The following is a 26,730-nucleotide window of genomic DNA, read 5'->3' on the forward strand; positions in this document are numbered from 1 at the left end:
ACTGGAGAGAAAAAAACAGATGAATCTTCAGCATCTCATCATTTTTTCTCTGGTCCTGATGAAGGGTCTTGGCCCAATTGTTAACTATACTCTTTTCCAGAGAAAGATTGTTATTTCCTTGAACAATTCTGTATTAGTTGCAAAAAATAAGAAAATAGAAATAAATTTCCATTTGATTAACGATCAAAAAATCATGCAATGCAATGTGAATGAATAGCTTTTGTAATTCAAAATAAAAATTCATGAAACATGCAGCACAGATTCTGATTGTTAGCAGGCCTATCAGTGGGAAATCATATGGTCTGATGTCAACAAAAACATGCAACTGGAGTTGACATGTACCAAAATATCAATTTATGAAGTCCCCAAATTATAAAATAGTAAGCTAGCTACATCAAATGCAAAAGATTATTTGTTTCAATATTACTAATGAAGTCATACTTACACACTTGAGTAGCTTAATTTCATCCAAAGCTGTTTCTGTGTAGTGTTGGGCACTCTTTACCACTTTCATGGCAACAAATCGTTTTCCACTATAAAATCAAATGAAAAATCAAGCTTAAAAATGGAACATTCTGTCAAAAATACAGGAATCCAAAAGCAAAATATTTAAAGACTGGAAATCTGAAATCAATCTAAGAATGAAAAATCAACTTGAAATGTTAAATCTGTCTTCTTTATAGCTGATGCATAATATGTGGAGTACTGCCCGCTTCTGTTGTTTTTATTTTGGAAAATATTTAATATTCAGTCATTAGAATTGTTTTGTAAATGAAGAGAATGAAAGGATATTCTCTGATTTTAGAAGAATCAAAGAGAAAATACAAGAAACACTCACATATGGATCACCAAGAAAGTGAACTGGTGAGTAATTTGACACCAAAAAAGAATATTTTTTAAGTGACAGATCTAGACAAGTAGTTAGTGTTGATCAACAAGTGTATTTTTGAGAATGAAAATGACTGGGTTCTAGTTAAAGATGAACAAGAAACACTGAATGCTTTGAAGGAGGTGCTGGTGAAAAGAAAGCTGAGCAGGTTTAGGCACAATGTTACCAACATTTTCATGGAAGCTATCAACCTAGGATTACTCTGGGTAAACACAGAAACATAGAAAACCTAGAGCACAATACAGGCCCTTCGGTCTACATAGTTGTGCTGAACATGTCCCTATCTTAGAAATTACTAGGCTTACCCATAGCCCTCTATTTTACTAAGCTCCATGTACCGATCTAAAAGCCTCTTAAAAGACCCTATCGTACCCTCGATACCGGAGACTTGAATGAGTTTTTTTTTTAAAGTCCTGAAAAGAAAACAAATCTATTTTGTCTCATTCCACTAGTGTTGTAGTGGCAATGCTTTCAGTTTACACAATGGCCTTGCTGTCAGGATGAAGAATAATTCACATTTTACAATGCCCTTGTGAGGCTGCTTCAAACTTTACATTGGTCAGTTTGTTAGGATTAAAAAAACATGCACTAAGCGGGGGGCTGGAGCACCCAAAATGACTGCAAATATCCATACTTCATTTTTTGTGAATTTGTAGAATGGTCCTCCAATCTGAAGAATGCTTCACTATTTGGTATTGGACCCAACCCAACTCCACTCTCACATGGCCCTTCCCCTCAATGCCTCTCAACAACAACGGCTTCTACTTCCCAAACTCTCAACCACTGGTCGCTTGCCATCCTCCATGCAATATTCTCTTTCCTCTTGTTATTATTCTTCAAATAAAGAGAACATCCTCCCTATCGTAATAATCCACTGGATTTCATACCCAGCAGCCCAACAACCTGGCAATTAACAAGGTCCTTTCATTACAGTTGAAAAACTTACACATTTTCCTAGCTTGTTCCCCATACATATTTTAAATGATATGATAGAGACCAGAATGTAATGTAGAGGAAGAAAGAATAAATTCTTTGAGAAAATATTAGAATTAATAGGTTGGAAGAGAAATAACTGCTAAAGGAGCTCTGCACAGGCATTTTGCTAAGCTAAACAATGGATTCCAGACATTATCGGAGGATAGTCTGGCTGCACTGAGATAGAAAGATAGAAAGACTGATTACTAATATTTTTTCAGTCCTATGATGCAATAAAAGCCTGAGATTGAAAATTAATATGCCTGGAGAAAGATCATCTAACCTGACACACCAATGTTTTTCTCTCAAGCCACTAAATAGTTCTAGTATCAGCAATTTTCTGCTTTTCAACAAACATTTTGACCATTGATTTAGAAGTGGTAGGTAGGTGGGAGCAAAATCTTCAAGTCTGTTCAGAACCAATCCAATGCAATTTCTTTTTATGTGCATAAATATCTTCCACTGACAGAATACTCTATACTTCACTCCACAACAGAACTGGATGCGCAAATGCACTTTTTATTGTGCGTGCATTCAGTTGAGTAGGAATGTGCATCGGGTGGAGCCAGCAGGGGTACTTCCAAAAGAAGTAAATTTTAAACACTATTTAATCTTTAAATGTGAAGAGCTGTTGTAGCAGTTTTGCAAATCTTTTACACGTGCTCAAGCCAGATAAAAATTTCTAACCTAACATGAGTGTGTCTCTTCCACAATATAGAGTTGCAATTAAAAGTAAATATCAGTGTTGTGTTATATGTCTGAATTAACATATTATTTTATTATATTTTTATTCATATAGCTACGCATTGCCTTTTTCCATTGTCTGGAATCTTATTTATTTATTTAGAGATATAGCATGGTAACAGGTCCTTCTGGCCCAATGACCTTGCGACCTTGACTTCTAGCCCACACACCTTTGGAACGTAGGAGGAAACCTGAGCACCTGGAAGAAACCCACACGGTCGTGGAGAGAACATACAAATTTCTTACAGATGACAGCAGAAACCTAACCTGGATCTCTGGTGCAGTTCCAGCATTATGCTAATTTTCTAATCTATAAATCAACAAGTGAGATACGCTGCTTCTCACTTTCAAAATCAACATGAACATTAAAGGGCAATTTATTCTTATTTTTGTTTTTTCTTTTTCTACAGTTTTCCTAAATGAGTCAACTGTCATCAGACATTTACCACAAGAATCATAAAACTATAACAGGGCACAGTGCGACTGCAATATTCATGCTTCCAGAATTATGGAAACATGATTAACATATGCTCTGAAAAACAATTACCAAAACAGTTACATGGTATTCTACATTTGGAGATGTACAATATTTTCAATAAGTTCACTTGAAAAGACTTGTTCGATCAATTCAAATGTATGCACTTTTTAAACATCAGATTATTACCCCACAGAAAAAGTAGTTTGTCTGCAACTACATGGTAGGTCTCATTAGTAATTCACTGAAGAATTACTTTTGATGTCTGGGTGGAAGTGAGGTTAACAAAATCTGGAGTTCTAGAGGGCTCAGAGCATGTGTATGAATCAAATCAACAGGGATTAACTGAAGATAGCATCAAATGTCACTTTTTCTACATTAACACTCCCCAATATAGCGGAGAATGGATTAAAATGCTCTGCCAGGAGTCAAGTTCTGTCTTTTCCATCTTTCCGCATTGGAGGCCCTTCAGTCTGACCTACAAATGCTCAAAGAAGTCACAAGATAATACTCTGTGCAACTATAATTGCGCTTTTGCCTCATTTTATTACATTCACATCACCTTCAACATTGCTGACCACTCCAAATATCCCGATTTCCTCCTATGCAGCCCATTTCCATGCCACTATCTTACCTACATACAGATGTATTATTTAAATCTTTCTTCTCTGCTCCTTATTACTCTCAATATAAAGATGCACTATATCTGTTTAATTTGCATGCAGACAACACTATCATTGATCTAAATGTGATTGCTATGATCAAAATTACAATCTTAAGCAAAATTCTCTACAGCTTAATGTCAATAGATTGTTATGATCCCTGCCACTGTGGAGTGTGGGAATAACCACAACATCTGTACTACAGAAATGGCCCTTTTGGCTCATCTTGTCCTTGCCCTTTGTGATTCCTATCCACGTTAATTCCATTTGGTGTATTCTGCCCTTCCTATCCAAGTATCCTTTTAATGTTATAATTGTATCTGCCTCCACCACCACCTCAAGCAACTCATTCTACATATTGACCACCATGCATATAAAAATTTAGCTGTTAGAATCTTAAATTTTTCATCTTTCATCTTAAACCTTTGCCTTCAAATTCAAGGCTCCTCTGGTCCAAGAATCCAATGGAAACAGTCCGTAACACTATAACTTCCAAATAACACTTTTTAACTTTTTGGACTATTATCTCAAGCCAAGTCAGACACTGTAGTACTTTAGCATATTGATTTATTTATTTAGTAATAGAGTAAGCACTTCCAGCCCTTCGAGTAGCATCGATCCACCAACCCCCGACAACTTTGATTTAACCCTAACCTAATCACGGGACCAATTAACCTAACCAGTACATCTTAGGACTGTGGGTGCAAACCAGAACACTTGGGGCAAACACTCCTTACAGAGGCCGAAGGGTCTAAACTCCAAACTCCATTGCCCCGTGCTGTAGCAGTGTCGTGTGAACTACTACACTAGTGTGGTGCCCATGGTAGCAATGTAAACTTAAACTAAAGTTGACAACAATAATGCTAAGAATTCAGGAAACATGGATTTTCAGTTTTTTTAATCCACAATTGTGATCAAACAGAAAAAAAAGAATAAATACAGGATAAAATGTTAACATCCCTCGTGCCAATGGGTCATGAGCACTTGCTTGAGTCTGCCTTGATGTTGGGAGTGGCACAGGGTTGACACACAGGGGTTTTCAAATGGGCAATTTAACTGCACTTTTCAAATGACCAAACCTAACTAACATCATTGCCAGACTCTCGAGATCCTTTTCCTCAAGCTTTCTTTGACCTGCTACATAAGATTCTGCCTGATTCCAAGTCAGCAATGAAAAACTTTGAGAACATTATGTAAAATTCATTCCTAATTCCCCCAAATTTTTAATATTGTTGATCACTTAATTGTCATCCATTTCCTTCCCCCCCACCCCCCCCCCCCCCCCGAGGAAGTTTCTCACATATTGAGCCTCTGCAATACAGATACACCAGGTCAATTCCTGGGATGACACGTTTCTCCACTAGAGAGAGGGTTATCTGGAGGAAGTCACTAAGTTTCAAACTAGAGATTATAATAGTATTTGACAAGATACTCAAAATTGTTTTCTCTGTCTCTAGAGTCTGGAACTATGACAATTAAGTGATTGATAAACATGAGATCCTACAGATGCTGAAAATCCAGAGCAATACATACAAAATGCTGGAGGTACCAGCTGGTCAGGCAGCATTTATGGAAACGAATAAACAGTCGACATTTCAGACTGATAATCTTCATCAGGACTGGAAAGGAAGGGGGAAGATGCTATAATAAGGAGGGATGAGGGGAAAGAAGGCAAGCCAAAGGTGATAGGTGAAGTCAGGTGGGAGGGGAAGGGAGGACGAAGTAAGAAGCTGGGAGGTGGTAGGTGGAAAAGGCAAAGGGCTAGAGAAGGAATCTGATAGGAGAGGAAGTAGATCATGAGAGAAAGGGAAAAGGGGCAACCAGGAGGAGGTGATAAGCAGATGAGAAGAAATAAAAGCCCAGAGTGGGGAAATGAAGAAGGATGGGAGAGGGTAAAAATTACCCAAAGTTGGAAAAATCAATATTGGCCATTTAGGACTAGTACAAGGAGGAATTTGGGGAATCTAGTCACTGGGGGAATTTGTGATTTTTTCAACCTTTCTCAGAAGGTTGTGGAGGCTCAGTTTCTGAGTCTGTTCAAAGCCGTGATATATAGATTTTTCCAATTAAAAGACAAGGAAGTAGATCAGCTCAAGGCACCACATGACTGAATGTCATGCACCTTATTTTCTTATGTGATAATGATTTCAAAATTGCCAAAGCTAAAATCTTTTCCATTTTATGTACACATCATCATATTCTTTATACCAGATCACCTTTATATGCTCATTTCCTTCCAATCCAACAGCATGTTAGACCAAAAAGATTTAGCCATCTCAGTGCACCCAATCTTACAAAGCCCTTGCAAATTTTTCACCTGTATCAATGATTACATGCTAAAGATTCCTCCCAATTTCTGCCTGATACCAGAATCTCCTCTGCTGCCACCTTATAGCTTGTTGGGAATTTTTTTGTTTTGTATAAACAGTTGATAGACTTGAATGATTTGCTTTTAATGGGTGTGGAGCTAATCTTCAGAACTAATGGAAAGTTGTTTAATCTATGGCACCTACACTCTAGAACCAAAGTTATCCAAATGTTGGCAGTCATATACAGAACGCAAACAATACTTGCCTTTGTAAATGATCAGTACTGCAGATTGTTGTCTTCTGCATTCTGGTTGATCTTTCATTGATCCTGTTATCGTGACTAATCTATAGATTTGCTGAGTTAACCGGCAGGAAAACAAATCGCACCAAATTGTATATGATGGCATATATATACTTTGATAATAAAACATTTACTTACTTTTGTTATTGGTTCTGGTGAAGCATGCAAAAGGAGGGACCTAATACCCAATATTTATATGGCAAAAACATGCAACAATCTACCCCTTGCTGCAATACACTGCCCTCCAACAAAAAGCCTTACAGTGAGACCTGGAAAACATATCACTTCCCAAATTTCACCGTCATTCTCGGCAGGGTGGGGGAAGGTGTTAGGAGGATAGATGTTAGGATGTTTTCCTTGAAGGGGACAATTTCAGAAAAAAAGTTACCTTGATTCGACAGAGATGAGCAAGAGATTCTTTTCTAATGATTAGGAATTTCTTAAATTTTTTCTCCAAGGATCTACAACAGCTGAATAATCAGAAGCAAGATGGACAGACATGTCAAGCATTATGGGGAACATTCAGGCTACATCCACACTACGCCGGATAAATCTGTAACCAAAGCTTTCTCTCTTTGTTTTCACCCTTCGTCCACACTAAAATGGCGTTTTCATCCCCCGAAACCGGAGCTTTTCAGAAATGCTTTCCAGGGTGGGTATTTTTGAAAACGCTGCTCGGGCAGATCAGTGTGGATGGGGTAACCAGAGACTTTTGAAAACACTAGCAGACGGCAGCGCGCTATTTCATTGTTTTCTTGAACGCAACAATTTCATAACAGACGGCAAAGAGACTGAAGCCAGAAGAGTTAGAAATGTACTCACCAAATACTTTGACCCATAACTTACTGAATAAGTATACTGTACTCACTTTGCCCTGTTTTCTGCCCTTGCTCGTTTGAAGGTGGTTTACCTATTTACGCAAGTAGTTCTCTGACAATAGATGTGTAACAGCCTAATGTAACATTGTATGGAAATACAAGATAATACTGATGCAGACATGTTTTATACATTTAACAAGGTGCTTTATTAATGCAACAGAGTTAGTCAGCTTTTCAATGTTCGTCGTCAGCCGGGTCAATCTGTCCGTGAACGCCCTGTCGGTTGCCACTGTACGCTCCAGTATTCATTTTTTTTTGTTTTTTTAAGTTCTCCTGCGCGAGAGCCAACAGCTGTCCATCGTTTTAAGTTTTTCTAGTCTGTAACTACACAAACACACACTTTTACGGCGAGATTCGACACCAAACATGTCACTTGTTTTCAGTAGATGTGTCCTACGCATGTGCAGGAGGAAGAGATTGGCCGAAATTTCCGTTTCAGTGTGGATAGAGATATTTTCAAAAACACATAGTGTGGACGCCTATCATTTTTACACGAAACCGGCGTTTTCAAAATTATCCGGTCTGGTGTGGATGTAGCCTCAGTAAAGTAGAACCAAGATAAAGGAAGGTTAATTAGGTTGACAAAATGGATGACAGAGATTGGTGTCAGCTGAGAGGAGATGGTAATGGCAGCTAATCAATCTGTAAGAGGTGTAAATAGATGATTACTTGACAGGAGTGAAATAACCAAAGAATGATGGAAGGACAATATACAGAACACACTAGTTGCTGCAAATCTGAAATAAATCATTTCAGTTCTAGCAGTTACTTATTTTTTTCAGTTGCTCAATTATTTTCCTTTTAAACAGATTAGCTATTGACAAACCTTTATCATATTTTTTCAGTCAACATCTATTGAAATTAATAGATTAGGTTATTATTGTCACACGTACTTAAGTATGGAAACTCTTGCTTGCATAACATACCATCCAGACAGATCAACTTATTACAACAGTGCATTGAAGTAGTACCAGGTAAAGCAATAACAGAGCGCAGAATGAAATGTTACAGTGCAGAGGTGCAGTGCAGGCACACAGGTGCAAGGTTACAACAAGGAATATTCAGAGATCAAAAGTCCATCTTATCATAGCAGGGAAACATTTAATAGATTAAAATAGTTGGAAAGAAGCTGTTTTTGAGTCTGTGGTAGATGCTTTCAGACTCTTGTGTCTTCTGCCCATTAGGGGTGGTAAGAAAAGAGAATGTGGGCGGGATCTTTGATTATTCTGGCTGCTTTACCACGGCAATGAGTCCATGCAGGGAAGACAGCTTTTCATGATGTGTTTAGCTGCATCCACAACTTAGCAGTTTCTTGTAGTCAGGGGCAGTCACCTATTTTCCCTTCAACTCTAACCTAAGGCAGTCTTCGTACTCTCCTCACTCTTTCTCCTTCGGCACAGCTTAAAACACAAGTTTTCTAAATTCTCCCTAGTCCAGATGGAAGGTTATCAATAAGAAACATTAACTCCACTTCTTCCTCCATAAACGCTGCTTGAACTGCTTAATATATAATATTTTCCAGTCATTCTGTTCATAGTTGCTAATGGCACTTTTGTAAAAGGGAAATAAAAAGGAATTGAAATAGAGAACATTTTAAGTTCAATTATGAAAATTATCTGTATAGTATTTGCAAAACAATGTTTACTTACTGAATGTCCCAGCACAGCCATACTGTTGAGAAATGTCCCCATCCCAGCTTTCTAATTACATGGTATCGTGCATTGAATAGATCACCAATTTTCACAGCATGGTAGCCACCTGAAAATTATGGGGGGGAAAAAATGAGTTGGCAGTAATGAAGGCAAATGTAAAGTTAGCATTCATTTCAAGAGGACTAGAATATAAAGGCAAGGATGAAATTCTGAGGTTTTATAAAGCAATGGTCAATCCACATCTGGAGTATTGTGAGCAGATTTAACCCCTTTATCTAAGAAACAATGTGCTGGTATTGCAGAACATCCAGAGGAGGCTTACAAGGAAGATCCCAGGTATGAAAGAGTTAACATGAGGCACATTTGATGGCTCTGGGCTTGTACTCACTGGCATTTAGAAGAATGAAAAGGAAATCACATTGAAACCAACACAATGTTGAAATGCCTAGAAAGAGTGGCTAGAGGATCGTTTCTAATAGTAGAAGAGCTTTGGACCTGAGGACACTATCTCAGAATAGAACAGGAGAGAAGCATGAATTTCTTTAGACAGAGGGTGGTGAGCATGTGAAATTCATTGCCACAGCTAGCTGTAGTTATTCCGTATGTACCCAACTCAGTGGATATATTTAAAGAACCGGTTGATAGGTATCTTAATTAATAAGGGTGTCAAAGATCATGGGGAGAAGACTGGCAAATGGGGTTGAGAGGGAAAATAAACCAGCCATGAATGAATGGTGGGGCAGACTCTAATGGGCCAAATGCTTTAATTCTACTCTGCTCCTATGCCTTTTTTAATTTTAGCCATACAGCGTCTGGTAGGCCCACCTGGCCCTTTAAGCCTCACCGTTCCAGGAACCTCCAACAACCCCAATTCAACCCTAACCTACTCACTGGACAATTCACAATGACCAGTTAACCTACTTGGTTAAGTCTTTGGAGTGTGGGAAGAAATTAGAGCCTCTGAGGAGAATGAGGGGGACATAAAGACTCCTTACAGATGATGTCAGCAATCAACTCCAATACCCTGTAAACTGTAAGTATTGCACTGACCACTATGCTAACATTGTGTATGATCTATATTCTTAACAATCAAGATAGCATCCTCAAATATGAGGAAGATGCACTTTTAATAAGTTAAGATCTTGAAATTAAACCAATTTTACTTGAAGACAGGTCTTCCTTAAAAGAAATAGCTACCGGTAATCAGTTTAGGCATTACAATACATGATTTCTTGTTGTTCTTTTTATTACTACTATTTTAATGGATTAATGTAGCCGATAAATTGGTACGTAGCAAATAAAATGTATGATGCTAAAAGACTATCTCCTGGTAAAATGAATCATTTGAAAATTCCTTAGCAAGTTTCTATGTAAATTTTGTCCCTTGAGCTTTTGCTATTTTGCACTTTGTAAATTGAATTCATAGCCACCAAAGCACCAAGATTAGATTCATATCTAGCTTTTTGTTCCTCCTCCCCGAGAAGATTAGAGAGGCAAAATCAATTCACTATTTGTTTTCCAAAAAAAATTAATGTCTCATTACTGCCCTATCCTCTAGTGCTGCAAATGACCTCTGAAACTAGAAATTCATTAATACTGGTGTCAAGTAACATCTGAACAGTGTTACACTGTTAAAATGGTTAATTCAATGTCAAATTATTTCACAGAAATGAGAAAAACAGAATTGAGGGGTATAATATTTTTAAACATTAAAGTATGTCTCGTATTTTTAAATTGAAAATCTAAAGAGCAATGGTGGAAGGGTTAAGAGTGTTGTGATAAGTACTCAAATATTTTGGCTCAGGCTAGGCAAGAGAGTTATATACATTTGTGTATTTGTAACCTACATTAGTACTTAAATAGATAGTATGCATATCATGACTCAACACTTCAAGCTCTGAATGTCTTTATTTCTCATTCTCGCTTCCATGCTCCCTCACATCATGTGTTGCTCTGTCCCAGACTGATGACATCATCACCATAACTTGATAAGTGTCAAACTACATTAATGAACCTTACCATTTCAATACATGGCATATACCATTTTATTTACTTAGGCACAGACTAAGATAATTGAGAAAGTACTCAACAAGAAGGGTAGGGAACAAAATTAAGCAGCTCCTTGGAAACTGCATTGAAGGGCCTACTTCAGCTAAAAGTTTGATAATCGCTTTGTCATACAAATTCTGTTTAAATAAGGTTTTAGAAGACAGAAGATTTTAATCTCTAGAAATGAACTTTGTATGCTAGGCTCACTCCATTAAGAATACAGCAAATTGTAAACCTCCAGATGAAATCTAATTCCGGCATAAAATTTATTTCTAACTTTTGAAAATTGATTTGGGCTGTAGCCAGTGAAATGCAGAATAAAACTTTTAGAAATGCATGGTTATTTCTTTCAGAAAGAAATATTTTAACCGAGTAGCTTAAGTCACTTACTACAAAGGATAAATAAAGAAATAAAATGGGTCCAATTTCCTGCTAAGATTACATCCACACATATATGCTGGTAGAAAAGCCTATGATCAACTACAGGAAGTTTGGGCAGAAACTAACTCCCAAGGGTTGTAACATGCTTCATCAGAAGATAATGTGTCTTTCCTTAAGCTCTAAGTAGGTGTAGTTGGAGCAATATAGGAGACCACAGATAAAAGTCAAAGATGCTGGGAAGAAACATCATAATCCAAGAGAAGGTAATTCCAGAGAAATAAGAGGTCTGCCCACTTTGGCTTCAACGCTTCTTCATGGAAAAAACAAAAAGGACCTAGGGTTTTCAATAACATTTATGGGGACACTGCACATGGTAGAATTTACTTTTTCAATAAATGCAAGTTTTATTGATAATGGATAGTGTGTATAATCATGGATCTTTTGGGTTCTCTGGTCAATTATAAAAACAGCTAAAATACAAAATTAGAAAACAAATTAGTTCTTAAGCTTGCAAGTCCTGCTTTTTAGTTTTTACTAGGCAAATATTGATTAGATTAGATTCAACTTTATTGTCATTGTGCCAAGTACAGATACAAAGCCAAATGAATTGCAGTTAGCATCTAACCAGAAATGCAAAGAATAGTGTAATTACAAAATAACTGCAAATAAAAAGTAAGTGCTACAGCACACAAATATAAAAGTACGGAGATGGTACAATATGGGTGCAATACTGCTTAGCGCTGTGATGTGAGGTTTAGCAGGGTCACAGCCTCAGCAAAGAAGCTATTCCTGTGCCTGCTGGTGCGGGAGCGGAGGCTCCTGTAGCGCCTACCGGATGGGAGGAGAGTAAAAAGTCCATGTTTAGAGTGAGATGCATCCTTGATAATGCTTTTTGCCCTGCCTAGGCAGCATTTATGGTAGATGTTCTCAATGGTGGGCAATTGGGTGCCAATAATCTGCTGGGCAGTTTTCACCACATGCTGGAGTGCTTTGCAGTCCTATACTGGACAATTGCCATACTACACTAAGATGCAGTTGGTAAGTGCGCTCACATTGGAGAGGGTCCAGAGGAGATTCACGAGAATGATTATGGGGGATGAAAGGGTTAGCGTAAGAGGAGTGTTTGATGGTCTGGACCCTTTTCTGCTGAATTTTAGAAGAATGGTGGGGGTGGGGGGTGAATCACATTGAAGCCTACCAAATATTGAAAGGCCTAGATAGAGTAGATATGCAGAGGAGGTGTCTCAGACTAGAGGGCACAGCCTCAAAATATTGGGACGTCCATTTAGAACAGAGGTGAGGAGGAATCTTTTTTTAGCCAGATGTTAGTGAATTTGCGGAATTCACTGCCACAGATGGCTGTGGAGGACAAGTCAATTTAAATTTGAGGTTGACAGGTTCTTGATTAGTAAGGTATCAAAGGTTACAGGTAGAAGGCAGGAGAATGGGAGTAGAGCGGGATAATAAATCAGCCAAGATGGAACGACGGAGTAGACTCAATAGACCAAATGGCCTAATTCTGCTCCTATGTCTTATAGACTAATATCCTACCGTAGATTCCGGATTTTAAGCCGCTACTTTTTTCCCACATTTTGAACAGCTTTGAACTTTGCGGCCAATAATCCGAAGCGGCTAATGCATGATTTTTTTCATGCCGCCTCGTAAACATTTTGCCTCATAACAGTAGACCAATAAAATTGATGAGTAGTTCACAGAGGTCCAATGAAATTGTACGATAAATCAAGCGCACTTTCACAATTAAATTATTGTAAATCAGTCATTTGTACTCACCCTCATCAACATGGAAAACACTCGAAGCATTGTGCTGCCTACTTAGTTTAAACTATATTTGTTTTCTGTACTACACCGCGGGATGCTATGACGTCACACCCGGTTTCGCGGTGTCTTGTGGGAAAATGCCGGTTTGCGATAAACGGAAAGGAGGGGGGGAGCGCATTACGCGAGCGGCTTTGGATCTGAGCGAACTTTGCTTTTAAGTTAAAGGTGATCAATAACTTTTCCTGGTAGGCTGCAATATATATATTTTTTTACCAGTCGTTAGGAGATATTGGAATGTTGTTCAGTAAAGAAGTATACGCAACGTATATTTAAAAGTAGCCGCGTACGGGCACGGTTCGAAAAAAAGCATTTGCAATATGTATTTGTTTTTGTTACCATATGGATTTAATTAAAAGTTAAAAAAATCCTCACGTGTAATATCTTTCTGTGTAAATATCTCATATTACAACGTGGGACACCTGCGGCCGAAAATCCGGTGCGGCCTAAAATCCGATGCGGCCTTTACAATTAAAAAATTGATTTTATTTCTAAAATTAGAGCCAGCGGCTTTTAATCAGGTGCGCTCTGTAGTCCGGAATCTACGGTAATTCTAACCTGAATGAATCACAGGGAGAAAGTAATAAAGCTACAATGTAATTGGCCTACAGCAGGGGTTCCCAACCATTTTTATGCCATGGACCAATACCATTAAGCAAGGGGTCTGTTGATCTGAGATTCGGAGCCCCTTGTCTATAGTGATGTAGTTGATATTGATGAGAAATTGAATTTATATGAGATTTAAACCAAAGACCTAACACTGTATGTGTACTAAAAAAAGGGTTCTCTCAATATCTAGGGGAACTTCCCATCCTCAAACATCAACATTAAATACTATCAATCTAGAAAACTTATGATTGGTTAATTAGCTTAAACCAATTACCAATTCAGTTAACACTCTTTCTAAATGCTTAAAAATTTAATATCCATCATTGCAAGATCCTTAAAGACATGCAGACATATTAATCTTGAATTCAGCATATAAAAAACTTCTTTAATGTGAAACCTTAAAATGCCAAAAAAAAAGCATTCTATTGACCAATTCGTGAAATCCTTGACATTTAAAATAAGATTTGTAACATTGTTATTTTTTTCTTCAAATACTAACGTAGGGCTCTCAGTACCATTAAATGTGATGTTAACTATTCAGGCCAACAAAATGGTTTCTCTGTAATGTTACTTAATGTTGAAATGGGTTTCTGTAGCTGGAACGTTTGGGTTATAACTGCAGATGGTGGTAAATTGGGGGCGCGGATGCTACTCTTACTTTTCTTAGATAAAAATGTGAAACAAAATAGCTAAATTTGAATGTTTTATTCCTTCCCCTCTTGAAATACTATCATGAAATCTCAGCAGCATTTCAATTACATTATTCACTACTATTCTAAACTTTTAGCCAAACTGTATACATTTTTGTACACATTACCCAAAGTAGCCACACAAGATGAAACACAGATACTAAACAATCGAAAAAAGGCTTCTACCTGCACTAATCAAATTGTATTACCATAGATGTAGTAGACTTAGTACCTTTACAATAATCGGCAGGGTCTTCCTGCTCTTCATCATCGGATCCCAGGATTTCCTCCTCCTGCTCAGGAGGACACGGCTCAGGTAAAGGTGGTGGTGGAGGAGGAGCAGCTGCCGCAGCTTTGTGATAAGCCTCTGGCCTTGAAAAGGAAGGAAAAATCAAGGATTTAATACAATACATTCTGATGAGTTTTGCAAAAAAATTGAACTTCATGAAACCTTACAATCCTTCCACTATTCATTTAAAATTGGTAACTCTAAAATCTTTTTCAAATGACTTCGCATAGAAAATTAAGTTTGATACAGTTCAACATTTTGTTCTTTGAAACATACAAAGCAGGGGAGTCACATATACAGACAATGGTCCATATTTTTTAGCTAATTGGAAATAGACATAATAGCTTGATAGAAAATCAGAATTTTAGCAATCCCAAACTCACTCCTTTCATATGATTCAGTAAACCACATCTGGAAGTCCACCAAGCTACTTATATTAAAAAACGATAATAAGGTCTGGTTACAATGGCTCTTTGCTTGAAGACTTTGGTGACAGGAAGCCTCAAGAAGAGCCACTTTGTTGCATGAATCTGCACTGCAAACTTAATAAAATCTAATTAAGTAAATTACTCAAATCTGGAAAGGTGAATTCTTAAAAAACTTATGGAGCAAAGCAGAGTTGCTGTTTCTAATCTCCAGTGACAATGGCTTATCCTGCACATTCTCCCAGTCACCATATGGGTTTCCTCTTGGTTTGCCTTTCCTCTTATAATCCCAAAGACATGCAGGTTGGTAGGTTACCTGGCCACTGTAAATTATGTCTTTTGTGCAGATGTGTGACAAAGTCTTTGGGGTGAAGGAATGAGAATGTTTGGAGAATAAAAACTGGATTAATGTAAGAACAGTGCTAAAAGGTCATCAAGTCTTCGGTGAGCTGAAAGGCCTTTTTCTGTGCTGTACATTTCTATGAATGATGGCAGCAGAAGATGGCCACAGGTTCTGAATCAATCCAGCATGTCAACTGGTAATTTACAAAGTAGAATTCAATGTTATTCCTGAGATTTCAATAATGTAAAATGATTGACTTTGCATAAATTTTTTTGGCATTTTTCACCATCCCATAAAAAACAGGAAATAAAAAAGGTAAGTACCGGTAATAGGAGATTACTGAATACAATAAACAGGATACGGATTTGAATGAAGTTAACTTTCTTATAAAATTTAGTTACAAGTACTGCTTGCTCAATTTTTAACCCATCTCTATCTTATATACTCATGCTTTGGTTTTATGACAATCCAAGCAACCTCACCACAGAAGAAACATGGGAAAGACTGCATCTCATTAGCCACATGGAATGTGAGAACACTTGCCCAAGCAGGGATACTGCAGGAGCTCACATACGAGCTAGTGAGGTAAATCCGGCACGTCGTGGGATTCTGTGAAGTCAGGTGGAAAAACCTCAGTGAACATCTCACTGAGGAAGGCCATATACTATACTACAGCAGAGAATTTGACAAACATGCCAATGGCATAGGATTTCTTGTCAATAACAGCATCAAGAACTCAGTACACATGTGCTACCCAGTATCCAGCAGACTTATTTCCATCTACCTTAAATCAGCACCTTTCAGAATCACAATAATACAGGACTACGCACCAACAACTATGAAAATGACCAAGTGGAGGAATTCTACACCCAACTCCAGGGCATCATTGACAAGGTGGACAAAAAAGACATTCCAATCATCCAGGGGGACTGGAATGCCAAGGTGGGTGTAGACGCACTGAAAGACTAGAAGGAACTCTGCGGCTCCTCCTGTAATGCTGTAATCAACAAGCGAGGATTACACCTACTTAAGCTCTCCGGCTACAACATGGTGCTTGTGAACACTCTTGGAGAATACAAGGCATCACAGCGCTGAACCTGACATGCACCCAATAGCCAGATACATCATACCCAGATCGATTACATACTGGTGCAGAACTGATTTCAGTCTGGGATCAAGAGAACCACAGCAAGGACATTCCCAGGTGCTGATATTGTAAGTGACCACGACCTGGTGATAGCGAACTTTAGAATCAGGCTGAAAAAAGTCAAGAAGCCCAAGGACATCAGAATGAAATTCAACTTGGACAGACTGAAGGACCCATCCATTGCAGAAACCTTCAGGTGGTGGTACATTTGCACCACTGCTGACGCTTGACAAAGATGCTGAAACGTTGACAGCCAAGTTCAATGAAGTAATAACAGAAACAGCCAATGAGATACTTGGAAAACCCAACCCTGGGTAACAGAGGAGATCCTGGAAATGTGTGACACCAGAAGAGACCTGAAGAAAACTAAGAACACAACACCAGGAGCTGTAGCATACAGAGAGATCAACAAGGTCAGGAAAAACATCAAGGCCAAGGAAGAATGGATTGAGAGACAGTGTACAGAGACAGATGACAGCCTGAAAAGAACAACAGCAGGTGAGCATTTCGAATTGTGAAGTACCTCACTAAACAAAGAGTGTTATGATTCAGTACCATCAAGACAAAGAAAGAAACTGTCTCACAGAATGAAGACATTCTCAACAGACTAAGTATTATTCAGACCTTTACAACCATCAGACCCAAAGGGACCCCAGTGTACTCGCAAGCCAGGACTCGTCAAACGACAATGACTTTCCAAATTCTGCAGGAAGCAGAAGCAGCCATAAGATCACTGAAGAATGGGAAAGCTGGAGGAATAGACAACATCCAGCTGAGCTGATAAAACATGGAGGCAGACAGTGATATACATCTTCAGCAATATCTGCAACAAAATGAGTCAGACTGGGGAGTGGCCAACACCCTGGACAAAATCACTCATCGTCAATCTCCTCAAGAAAGGCAACCTACAGTGCTGTCAGAATTATAGAATCGCAAGTCTTCTCAGTCATGAAAACAAGAAGTGATATTAAAAGCCATCTTGAGGAGACTGAAATAACAGCAGACGAAATAATCACTGAAGAGCAGGCTGGATTCAGAAGTGGAAGAAGTACAAAAGAACAGACTCTCAACCTCCATGTACTGTGTGAGTTATACAACATCAACAGGACATTTTCTATGCATTCATAGACTTCAAGGAGGCATTGAATAGGATGTGGCATGATGTACTCTGGGCCACAATGAAAAGATACAACACGGGCCAGAAACTGATCCAAACCATCAAGCAGCTCTACACCAAAGCTAGCATCAGTGTGGTACTTGTTCAAGGCACTTTTGGAGAGCAGCTCCACACATCAATTGACATCCGACAAGTCTGCCTCCTTTCACCCACATTGTTCAACATTTTCCTGGAGAAAATAATGACAGATACTCTGGAAGACCATATCGGCACAGTCAGCATCAGAAGGCAGACCATAACCAACCTCACATTCGCCGGTGACATTGATGGGCTGGCAAGAAACGAGGACGAAATCAGCGCAGAGAAAATAAAGCTGATGAGAAACAGTCAGGAGGCAATCACAACAAAAATCACAGTCAGTGGACAAAGCTAGAGACTGTCAAATGGTTCAAGTATCTTGGCGCCTTCATCAACCAAGGATCAAAGCCTGAAGTCATTGCAAGGACAGCCCAAACAATGGCAACATTGGCTAAACTCCAAACCAATCTGGAGAGACAATAACATCGCTCTCAGATCCAAGTTGAAACTTCTGCATGCATAGGTGCTTTCCATTTTCCTGTATGCATACAAATCATGGACTTTGACAGCAGAACTGCAAAAAAAGATCCAGGCAGTTGAAATGGGATGTTTCAGAAGGCTTCTAGGCATCTCCTATACAAACCACGTCTCAAACAATGAAATACAAAGAACCATCACCCTGCACATGAGATACTACGAAGAGCTACTGTCCACAGTAAAGAAGAGAAAATTGAGATGGTATGGCCACATAGCAAGATCAAAAGGACTCTCAAAGTCCTTTTCAGGGAACGGTACAGGGGAAAAGAAAAAACAGGCACACAGAGGAAGAAATGGGCAGACAACATTACAGAGTGGACCGGAGAGAGCTTTGCTGCAGCCCAGGCACTCGCCTAGAACCAAGAGAGATGGAGGCAACTAGTGCAGCACTCATCTGTACAGTGCCTCTATGACCCAGGCGGGCTGCAGGTTCGTAACTATAACCATAAGAACATTCCTGAATAACTTGAAATGTTAATTCCATTTCTGTCTACAGATATTGTCTGTTGCCTTAAGTATGGCCAGCACTTTTTGCTTTATTCCAAAGAATGAATTGACTAATGAGTTTCAAAACAAAATGATGCTAGTGATGACAGAAGCAGATTCTCATATATTAAATCTGTTATAATATACAACGGAAAAATACTTCAAACAGATACATTTCAAAGCTAATTCCTGAGGAATTATACTACATTCCAGTGTACTAGATGGATACTGCATCAGAGTACCCATGTCAAAATTATTTTCATAAATGGGTTAAAAAAAAATCACAGAAATGACAATGCTTATTAACATACTATAATGCCATTTGGAGATTTTTTAGTATCTGTAATACTTAAATTATCAACAAGTTATGCTTCAATAGTATAGAGAAAACAATTTCTCAGTACAGATTTAAGTGAATTAAAGTAATAACCAAGCAGATTCATCTGAGTTTAATTGCTGACTACAAGTTATTTAAATCGGTACAAGAGAGTTTTATGCGTTAGGTTTGTCAGCTCTTTCATTTCCTAATTTGTTAACGGTTGTTGAAGACAACATATTTGATGCAGACAAAACACACAAAATGCTGGAGGAACTCAACAGGCCAGGCAGCACCTACGGAAAAAAAGTACAGTTGACGTCTCAGGTCTGAAATGTCCACTGTACTTTTTTCCATAGATGCTGCCTGGCCTGCTGAGTTCCTCCAGCATTTTCTGTGCATTGCTTGGATTTCCAGCACCTGCAAATTTTCTCTTGTTTGTGATATATGATGCAGACTTGACTTCTTGAGCTCTTATGAAAGTAAGCAAACAATAAATGAATGTGCTCACAATTAAAGTATCAGCCTTCTTAAAAAATGGTACCATGCATCAGTGTGCTTTGGGATCAAAGTACACTCTGTAGAACATGAAAGAGATGAAAGTTTGTACGCTAATAAAAATAAAAGAGAAAATGAACTGATTTTCATCCCATATACGAAGCCTGTTCTGATGAGCACTTCCAGCACTTTCTATTTATATTTTAGATAAATATACATCTGAGTACCATTCAACATTTAACACTGCATGAATAAGAACACTAAATTGTTTCCATAGAAACAGATTTTGCATTTATGAATAGGGCACAGGGAATGATCATTAGTAAAATCACTGCCAACAGTGCAGCAATAAAAATAATAAATTTTGCAAAGCAATCAATTACATGATACAGGCTACAAAGTGAATTTTAAGTTTGTTTTTTATAAAGTCAAATACAATTTATTATATGCTACGTATTTCCACTTTAGTGGAATTCCAATAATAAATGCACACTTCACTACAGCATCCAAAATCACTTTTCTTTTTTGGAGCCATTTTGAATGACAAGCAAATCACCATTGTCTGTCAATACCTACATTCAAAATTACAAAAATGCTATGCAATTTAAAGTAATTTGAAAATACACCTTTGTTAATGCTTTGTTTTCTATCAGTCAAAAGAACAGTGAAATATGGTGGATTCCAGTTAAGTGGGAGACATGAAGACCAGTACATTTTTCCCCCAATTAAGCAGCTGCCTCAACTAGCTGAGGTTTCATGGAAATAGTTAAAAGGTATTTAAAAAAAAAGACAAACTACTGTTTAACTGAGTAACAATTTATGTATTTAAATGAAATACAAAATATTAGAACACTACATATACCTTTACAGTACTACGGTTCCTTAGTCATCGGTAGAGGAAGCATCTGCCATGTTCTTTTGATTGACTGAAAATGACCAAAATCAGTGCCAACACCAAAATCAGTGCAGATACTGGACTGATTTACTCCATTACATCCTCTAAATCTTTATTTTCATTGTAACATTCAAGATGATTGTCAATACTTTCAAATTTTTCATAGTTTCTAACTTGTAGTGAAATAGTTTCATTTTCTCTCTCAGCCATTTCCAGCATCTCTCAACCTAAATGCTTGAAACAGCGGTGAGCAAAACAGTTCCGAAGTATCTTACTGCTTATTTCTTTCCAACTATCAGTAACAAAAATTACTACTTTTAGAACACAATCACACACAACTGAGGCTATTTAAAAACTGATCACACCAAGCACAGCAGTATCTAACGGCCACGCAAGTGCAACCCACTGATGCTAGTTAGAGACTGCTACGCAACAGTCTCCTGCCCCAATTAAGAGGCACAGTCTCCTGCCCCAAATAAATTAAGGGAATCCCAGCTATTTTCTCGATTTAGTTATTTAAGAGTTGTCCAAAATAAGCAGCTGCTCCAGTTAACCGGAATCCACTGTATACACTGCTTGCAGTTTAGTAATTACTTTCAAGTTTCAAAGTGCTTTTCATAAAATTGTACTGAATATTCAGTTCATCAATTTTTCTGCACAAAAATGTAAGCATATATTGCTGTCTTGGCTCTTTAACAAATACAATTCTCAAGCCAGATAACAAACTGTTTAGAGAAAGACATGTAGCTACAATATATTGAGAGAGAACCACAACTAATGCCACTGCAGACAGACAGGTTAAATTGTATAGTCAGTCCTAACTATACGAATTTGTAGCTGATTTATGGGGGAAAGAAAGTGTCTGCACTTCCCTCATTTGATCAACACTCTGTGTTCCATTAAGATGCCCACCACAGTGGCAGGCCACCTGCACTACAAACAGAAGGGAAACACAAGTTCTAACTACCAAGTTGTTGAAAAAATTGTCTTCAAAGCCACATCTCTTTCCTTAGCCAGCTGGAAGTCAATTAGCCTATTTGATTGTTTCTCTGATCTGTAAACATTTAAAGATTATCACAATTTTTTTTAAATCACCAAAAGTTTTGAAATATTAATTAGAAAACTTAAACAAGCTCAAGAATTAGAACTTAAAAACATGAATTCTCAGTCACACCGTATAAGCTACTCTAGCAGCTAAGTGGTGAGAACTGCTATAATTTTGCATTCCATTCTGTGGGCACCATAGCACTAATATCAGCTTTGTAGAGGTAGCTACAAAAGTATCAAACTTGCGAATTAAGTATCAGCAGTTCACTGTAAAATCTAACCTATTGCTTTGTATCTGATCAAGAAAAACAAGATTTCCACAGATAATATTGCACATAGGTTTCTCACAATAGGAAATAATAAATTTCCCATGAAGAGCTTGAATTTTGTGTATTTAATATTTCAGTAATATTTGAGTAATATTGTAAATATATTGTTTACGCATTAATTAATTACCGTAGATTCCGGACTACAGAGCGCACCTGATTAAAAGCCGCTGGCTCTAATTTTAGAAATAAAATCAATTTTTTACTTGTAAAGGCCGCACCGGATTTTAGGCCGCACCGGATTTTCGGCCGCAGGTGTCCCACGTTGTAATATGAGATATTTACACAGAAAGATATTACACGTGAGGATTTTTTAACTTTTAATTAAATCCATATGGTAACAAAAACAAATACATATTGCAAATGCTTTTTTTCGAACCGTGCCCGTAACGTGGCTACTTTTAAATATACGTTGCGTATACTTCTTTACTGAACAACATTCCAATATCTCCTAACGACTGGTAAAAAATATATATACTGCAGCCTACCAGGAAAAGTTATTGATCGCCTTTAACTTAAAAGCAGCGTTTCGCTCAGATCTAATGCCGCTCCGCCGCTCGCCCCCGTCGTCCCGTTTATCGCAAACGGCATTTAAAAGCAGCGTTTCGCTCGGGTCTAATGCCTCCTCCTTCCTGTTTATCGCAAACTGGTATTTTTCCCACAAGACGCGGCGAAACCGGGTGTGACGTCATAGCATCCCGCGATGTAGTACAGAAAACAAATATAGTTAAAACTCTTCTAACTTTAACTAGAAAATGAATTACTAAGCGAAAATATTATAAACTAAATAACTGCCATAAAGGCAGCACAATGCTTTTCTTCGAGTGTTTTCCATGTTGATGAGGGTGAGTACAAATGACTGATTTACAATAATTTAATTGTGAAAGTGCGCTTGATTTATCGTACAATTTCATTGGACCTCTGTGAACTACTCATCAATTTTATTGGTCTACTGTTACGAGGCAAAATGTTTTCGGCGGCATGAAAAAAAATAATACATTAGCCGCTCCGTTTTAAAGGCCGCAGAGTTCAAAGCTGTTCAAAATGTGGGAAAAAAGTAGCGGCTTAAAATCCGGAATCTACAGTAATTAATTAATTCACTGATGCCTGTTGTACATACTATTTATTACAAATTACTATAAATTGCACATTCAGATGGAGATGTAACGTAAAGATTTTTACTCCTCATGTATATGAAGGATGTAAGCAATAAAGTCAATTCAATTCAGTTGTAGGTTATAGGTAAAGATATTTGAATTGCATATGTCATGATGCTACCAAATAATACATGCATCTCACAAAATAAAAACATGAAGTTAGACTTGTATTCCCAGCTCTCTTGTTTTTCTTCCAATTAGTTTTTTTTGTGCTTTGGAGTTACAAAGCTTAACAGTGAGGAGGTTTTAAACAAACTCAAGACGGCTATCTACCTGTTGAAATACAGCAAGACAATAGAGTTAAAACAAAAGTGCAGCAAGAAACAGTTGAGTAAAAAAAAATGTGCAGCATGTGCAGCGGCAATCAAGTCTTTTTTTAAAAAAAAAGGACAGAAAACAGGTTCCTAAACAGTGAGTACCAAGTGATCATAATCATAAAAAAGCAGAAATGGCTGGCGACATCTGAAAGATTGACGTATTGAAAGTATTTTAAAGAAAATGGAATAGCCAATGAAAAACAAGTATCAATTTTGCTCAGTGCATTGGATTTAAAAGCATACAGTTTGCTTAGAAGTTTAATTGCTCCAACCAAATCAGTGAGCTTTGCTGATAATGGCAAAGTAATTCAGGAACATTTAGAACCAAAAGCATTGTAGATTGCTAAATGCTTTTTGACTTACATAAGCAGAATCAAAAGGGAGTCCATTTCAGTGTTCAGGGCTGAATTGAAGAGACTGAGCATTGACAGTTCACTAATGGCTTAACGATGTACTGAGAGGTTGTTTAGTTTGTGGAATCTTACAAGAAAGCACTCAAAATCAGCTTCTAATTGATGCACAACTTACATTTAAAAGAGCAGTTGAAATCGCTGTATCAAAGGAAATAGCAGACAGAGACACAATTGAGTTGCAGTCAGGAATGAAAGTGAGCATGAACAAAATTGGAACGTCTAAATAGAAACCAACCTGGCTGAACAAATTGTACTACCATTATTGCAGGGGCTCATATACACAAGATTAATGCAGGTTTAAAGGTGAAACTTGCAAAAAGTGGAACAAAGTCAGACAGACAAAAATAAATGGACTGCACAAGGAACAGAAGAAGATAAAAAGTCAAGTTGCAGTTTCAAAAAGAGCACTAATCTGCATACTGCTGATGAAAAATCTGATGACAGCGGCACAAGTCTGAGTAGCCTTGAGATTTACAGTGTGAAAACTACTAACTGGCAGACAACACGGTTTACACCAAAAGTAAATGGCAAATCACTTAAAATGTAATTGGACACTGGCTTGGCTATTCCAGCTATTCCACAAAATGAATTTGAATGCCATTTCAAAGATACTAAACTGAAGCCTGCAGATATCCAACTAAGAACTTACGCTGGAGAAAACTCCTGTGGGAATGACATTCGTAAAAGTGAAATACAACAACCCACATTGGGCTTGTGTATGATTTAAACAGGACAGCCAGCATTATGGGCATGAGCGGCTGAAACACGTACAACTTGATTGGAGATCAATCTACAATTTGCATACCACATCTCCTGAAATAGAGCCAATCAAAAGCAAATTAAGATACTAGATGATGCCACAACTGTCTCCTTACTGTAACTATGGGCAACAGGTGTTGGTGCCAACCTCTGTGCTTCTGGTTGGAAAGCATATTGGACCAAGGAAGGACCATGCTGCTCAGAGAAAGTGTGAAAGTGACAAAAGCACTGGTCTGACTACAACGGTTTCTTCTGCAGGCAATATATCTGAGAAAACCTCTGATGTGTTAATCAGGCAGTTACTTGCGAAGTGTGACCTGGGTTTAAGCTGGAAGAGAATTCAAGGAGCTTCAGGAAAGTTGCAATCATTCATCTTTCATGAGTATAAAGAACCAGAATTAAGAATTAATTATCCAGCATTAAGGTTACTGCATGAACTTTAAGTGGGAGACAAAAAGCTGCTTGTACAAGTAGATGCAAAGACCAAAGGCCAGCTAGATGAATGGAAGGCCAAAAAGAAAGGAGTCAATGGAGATACAAAACCAGAGGATTCATCAGATAATGTTTTGGATGAGGAAACTAAGAGGAGAGATCAGATCGTAAAGTGAGCAATAGAAGGATTAATGACAGAATACTCCAGTGAACTAAATGCACCTTCCCAACATAAAGACGCACATCTTAAAAAGAAAAAAAATGAGAAAAAGACAGTCAAGTTGCAAATAAGAGGAGAGAAAGAATGTGAGTGAAAAAGAGAAAGGTTTGAAAGAGAGGAAATGTGAGAAAGGAGGGAGGAAAAAAGCCTCAGACAGAAGGATCAAAGTAGATCCAGAGAGAAAAGCTGAAAAAAGGAGAAATGCGTCCAGAGCTATCAGAACTACTTTTTACAGACTCAGAGTTAACTTCTACAACCATCATGGAGGAGTCTCCAGAACACAGAAACACAGAAAACCTACAGAATCATACAGGTCCTTCAGCCCACAATGCTGTACCGATCATGTACTTTCTTTAGAAATTACCTAGGGTTACCCACAGCCCTCTATTTTTCTAAGCTCCATGTACCTATCCAGGAGTCTCTTAAAAGACCCTATTGTATCCACCTCCACCACTGTTGGAATGGGCCGGCAACCCATTCCACGCACTCACCACTCTCTGCGTAAAAACTTACCCAACATCTCCTCTGTACCTGTTTCCAAGCACCTTAAAACTGTGCCCTCTCGTGTTAGCCATTTCAGTCCTGGGAAAAAAGTCTCTGACTATCCACACAATCAATGCCGCTCATCATCTTATATCCCTGAGGTTGTTTCACAGCCACTAGTCTCACCTGCCAAGCAGAGTGATCCCCCTCATTAGGAAAGATGTTATCCCACAAGAGTAAGAGAGTCTCCACAGCAATTAAACCTTTAGAGCTGAATGGGACAATTTAAAATTTACAATGCTGTAGATGTCTATATATAGTAGTTGTATTATATAGTATATACTCTCTATTGAGTTGGAGTTTATAACTAAGCAGGGAGGAGTGTTGTGCATTTAATTTCAGTAATATTGTAAATATACTGTTTGATTAAGCATTCTTGTTCATTTAAATAATTCATTACAGGTTATATGTAAAACTACGTAAATTGCATAAATCATGACACAACCACATGATATGTGCATGCCTCGCTTAAAGTAAAACATGCAGTTAGACTTGCATCAGCTAGAATAAGCTCTTATCACAGGAAGCACCTAGACCCAATGCAATGTGCACAATAGGTGTATGGGAGATGCAATCTCACTGGCTCTCCATGCAGCCTTGGATCACCTGGATAATACAAATACCTATGTCAGGAAGTTGTTTATTGACTACAGCTCAGTGTTTAACACCATCCTTCCTACAGCTCTGATCAAAAAGCTCCAGAACCCTGACCTCTATACCTTCCTTACCAACTGAGTCCTCGACTTCTTAACCAGAAGACCACAATCTGAGCGGATCAGAAATAACACCTCCATCTCACTACCAGTCAACACTGGCGGACCTCAAGGTTGTGTGCTTAGTCCACTGCTCTACTCTCTCTACACCCATGACTGTGTGTCTCGGCCCAGCTCAAATGCCATCTATAAATTTGCTGATGATACAACCATTGTTGGCAGA

General features: G+C 38.1%; 1 protein-coding gene across 11 annotated transcripts in view; it reads right to left on the reverse strand.

Moving 5' to 3' along the window:
• The window catches only part of LOC140738806 (SRSF protein kinase 2-like), a 201,307-nt gene that overhangs the window by 96,303 nt on the left and 78,274 nt on the right, over positions 1-26,730 (reverse strand). For all 11 annotated transcript variants that reach the window (XM_073066665.1, XM_073066663.1, XM_073066664.1 and 8 more), the window contains 3 exons: positions 14,682-14,821; positions 8,883-8,991; positions 446-533 (listed from right to left, as the gene is read on the reverse strand). In XM_073066665.1, coding sequence (XP_072922766.1) covers positions 446-533; positions 8,883-8,991; positions 14,682-14,821 — 337 coding nt within the window. The remainder of the gene's footprint in view (positions 1-445; positions 534-8,882; positions 8,992-14,681; positions 14,822-26,730) is intronic.

The sequence above is a fragment of the Hemitrygon akajei genome, chromosome 14, assembly GCF_048418815.1.
Source record: "Hemitrygon akajei chromosome 14, sHemAka1.3, whole genome shotgun sequence".
Classification (NCBI taxonomy): Eukaryota; Metazoa; Chordata; class Chondrichthyes; order Myliobatiformes; family Dasyatidae; genus Hemitrygon; species Hemitrygon akajei.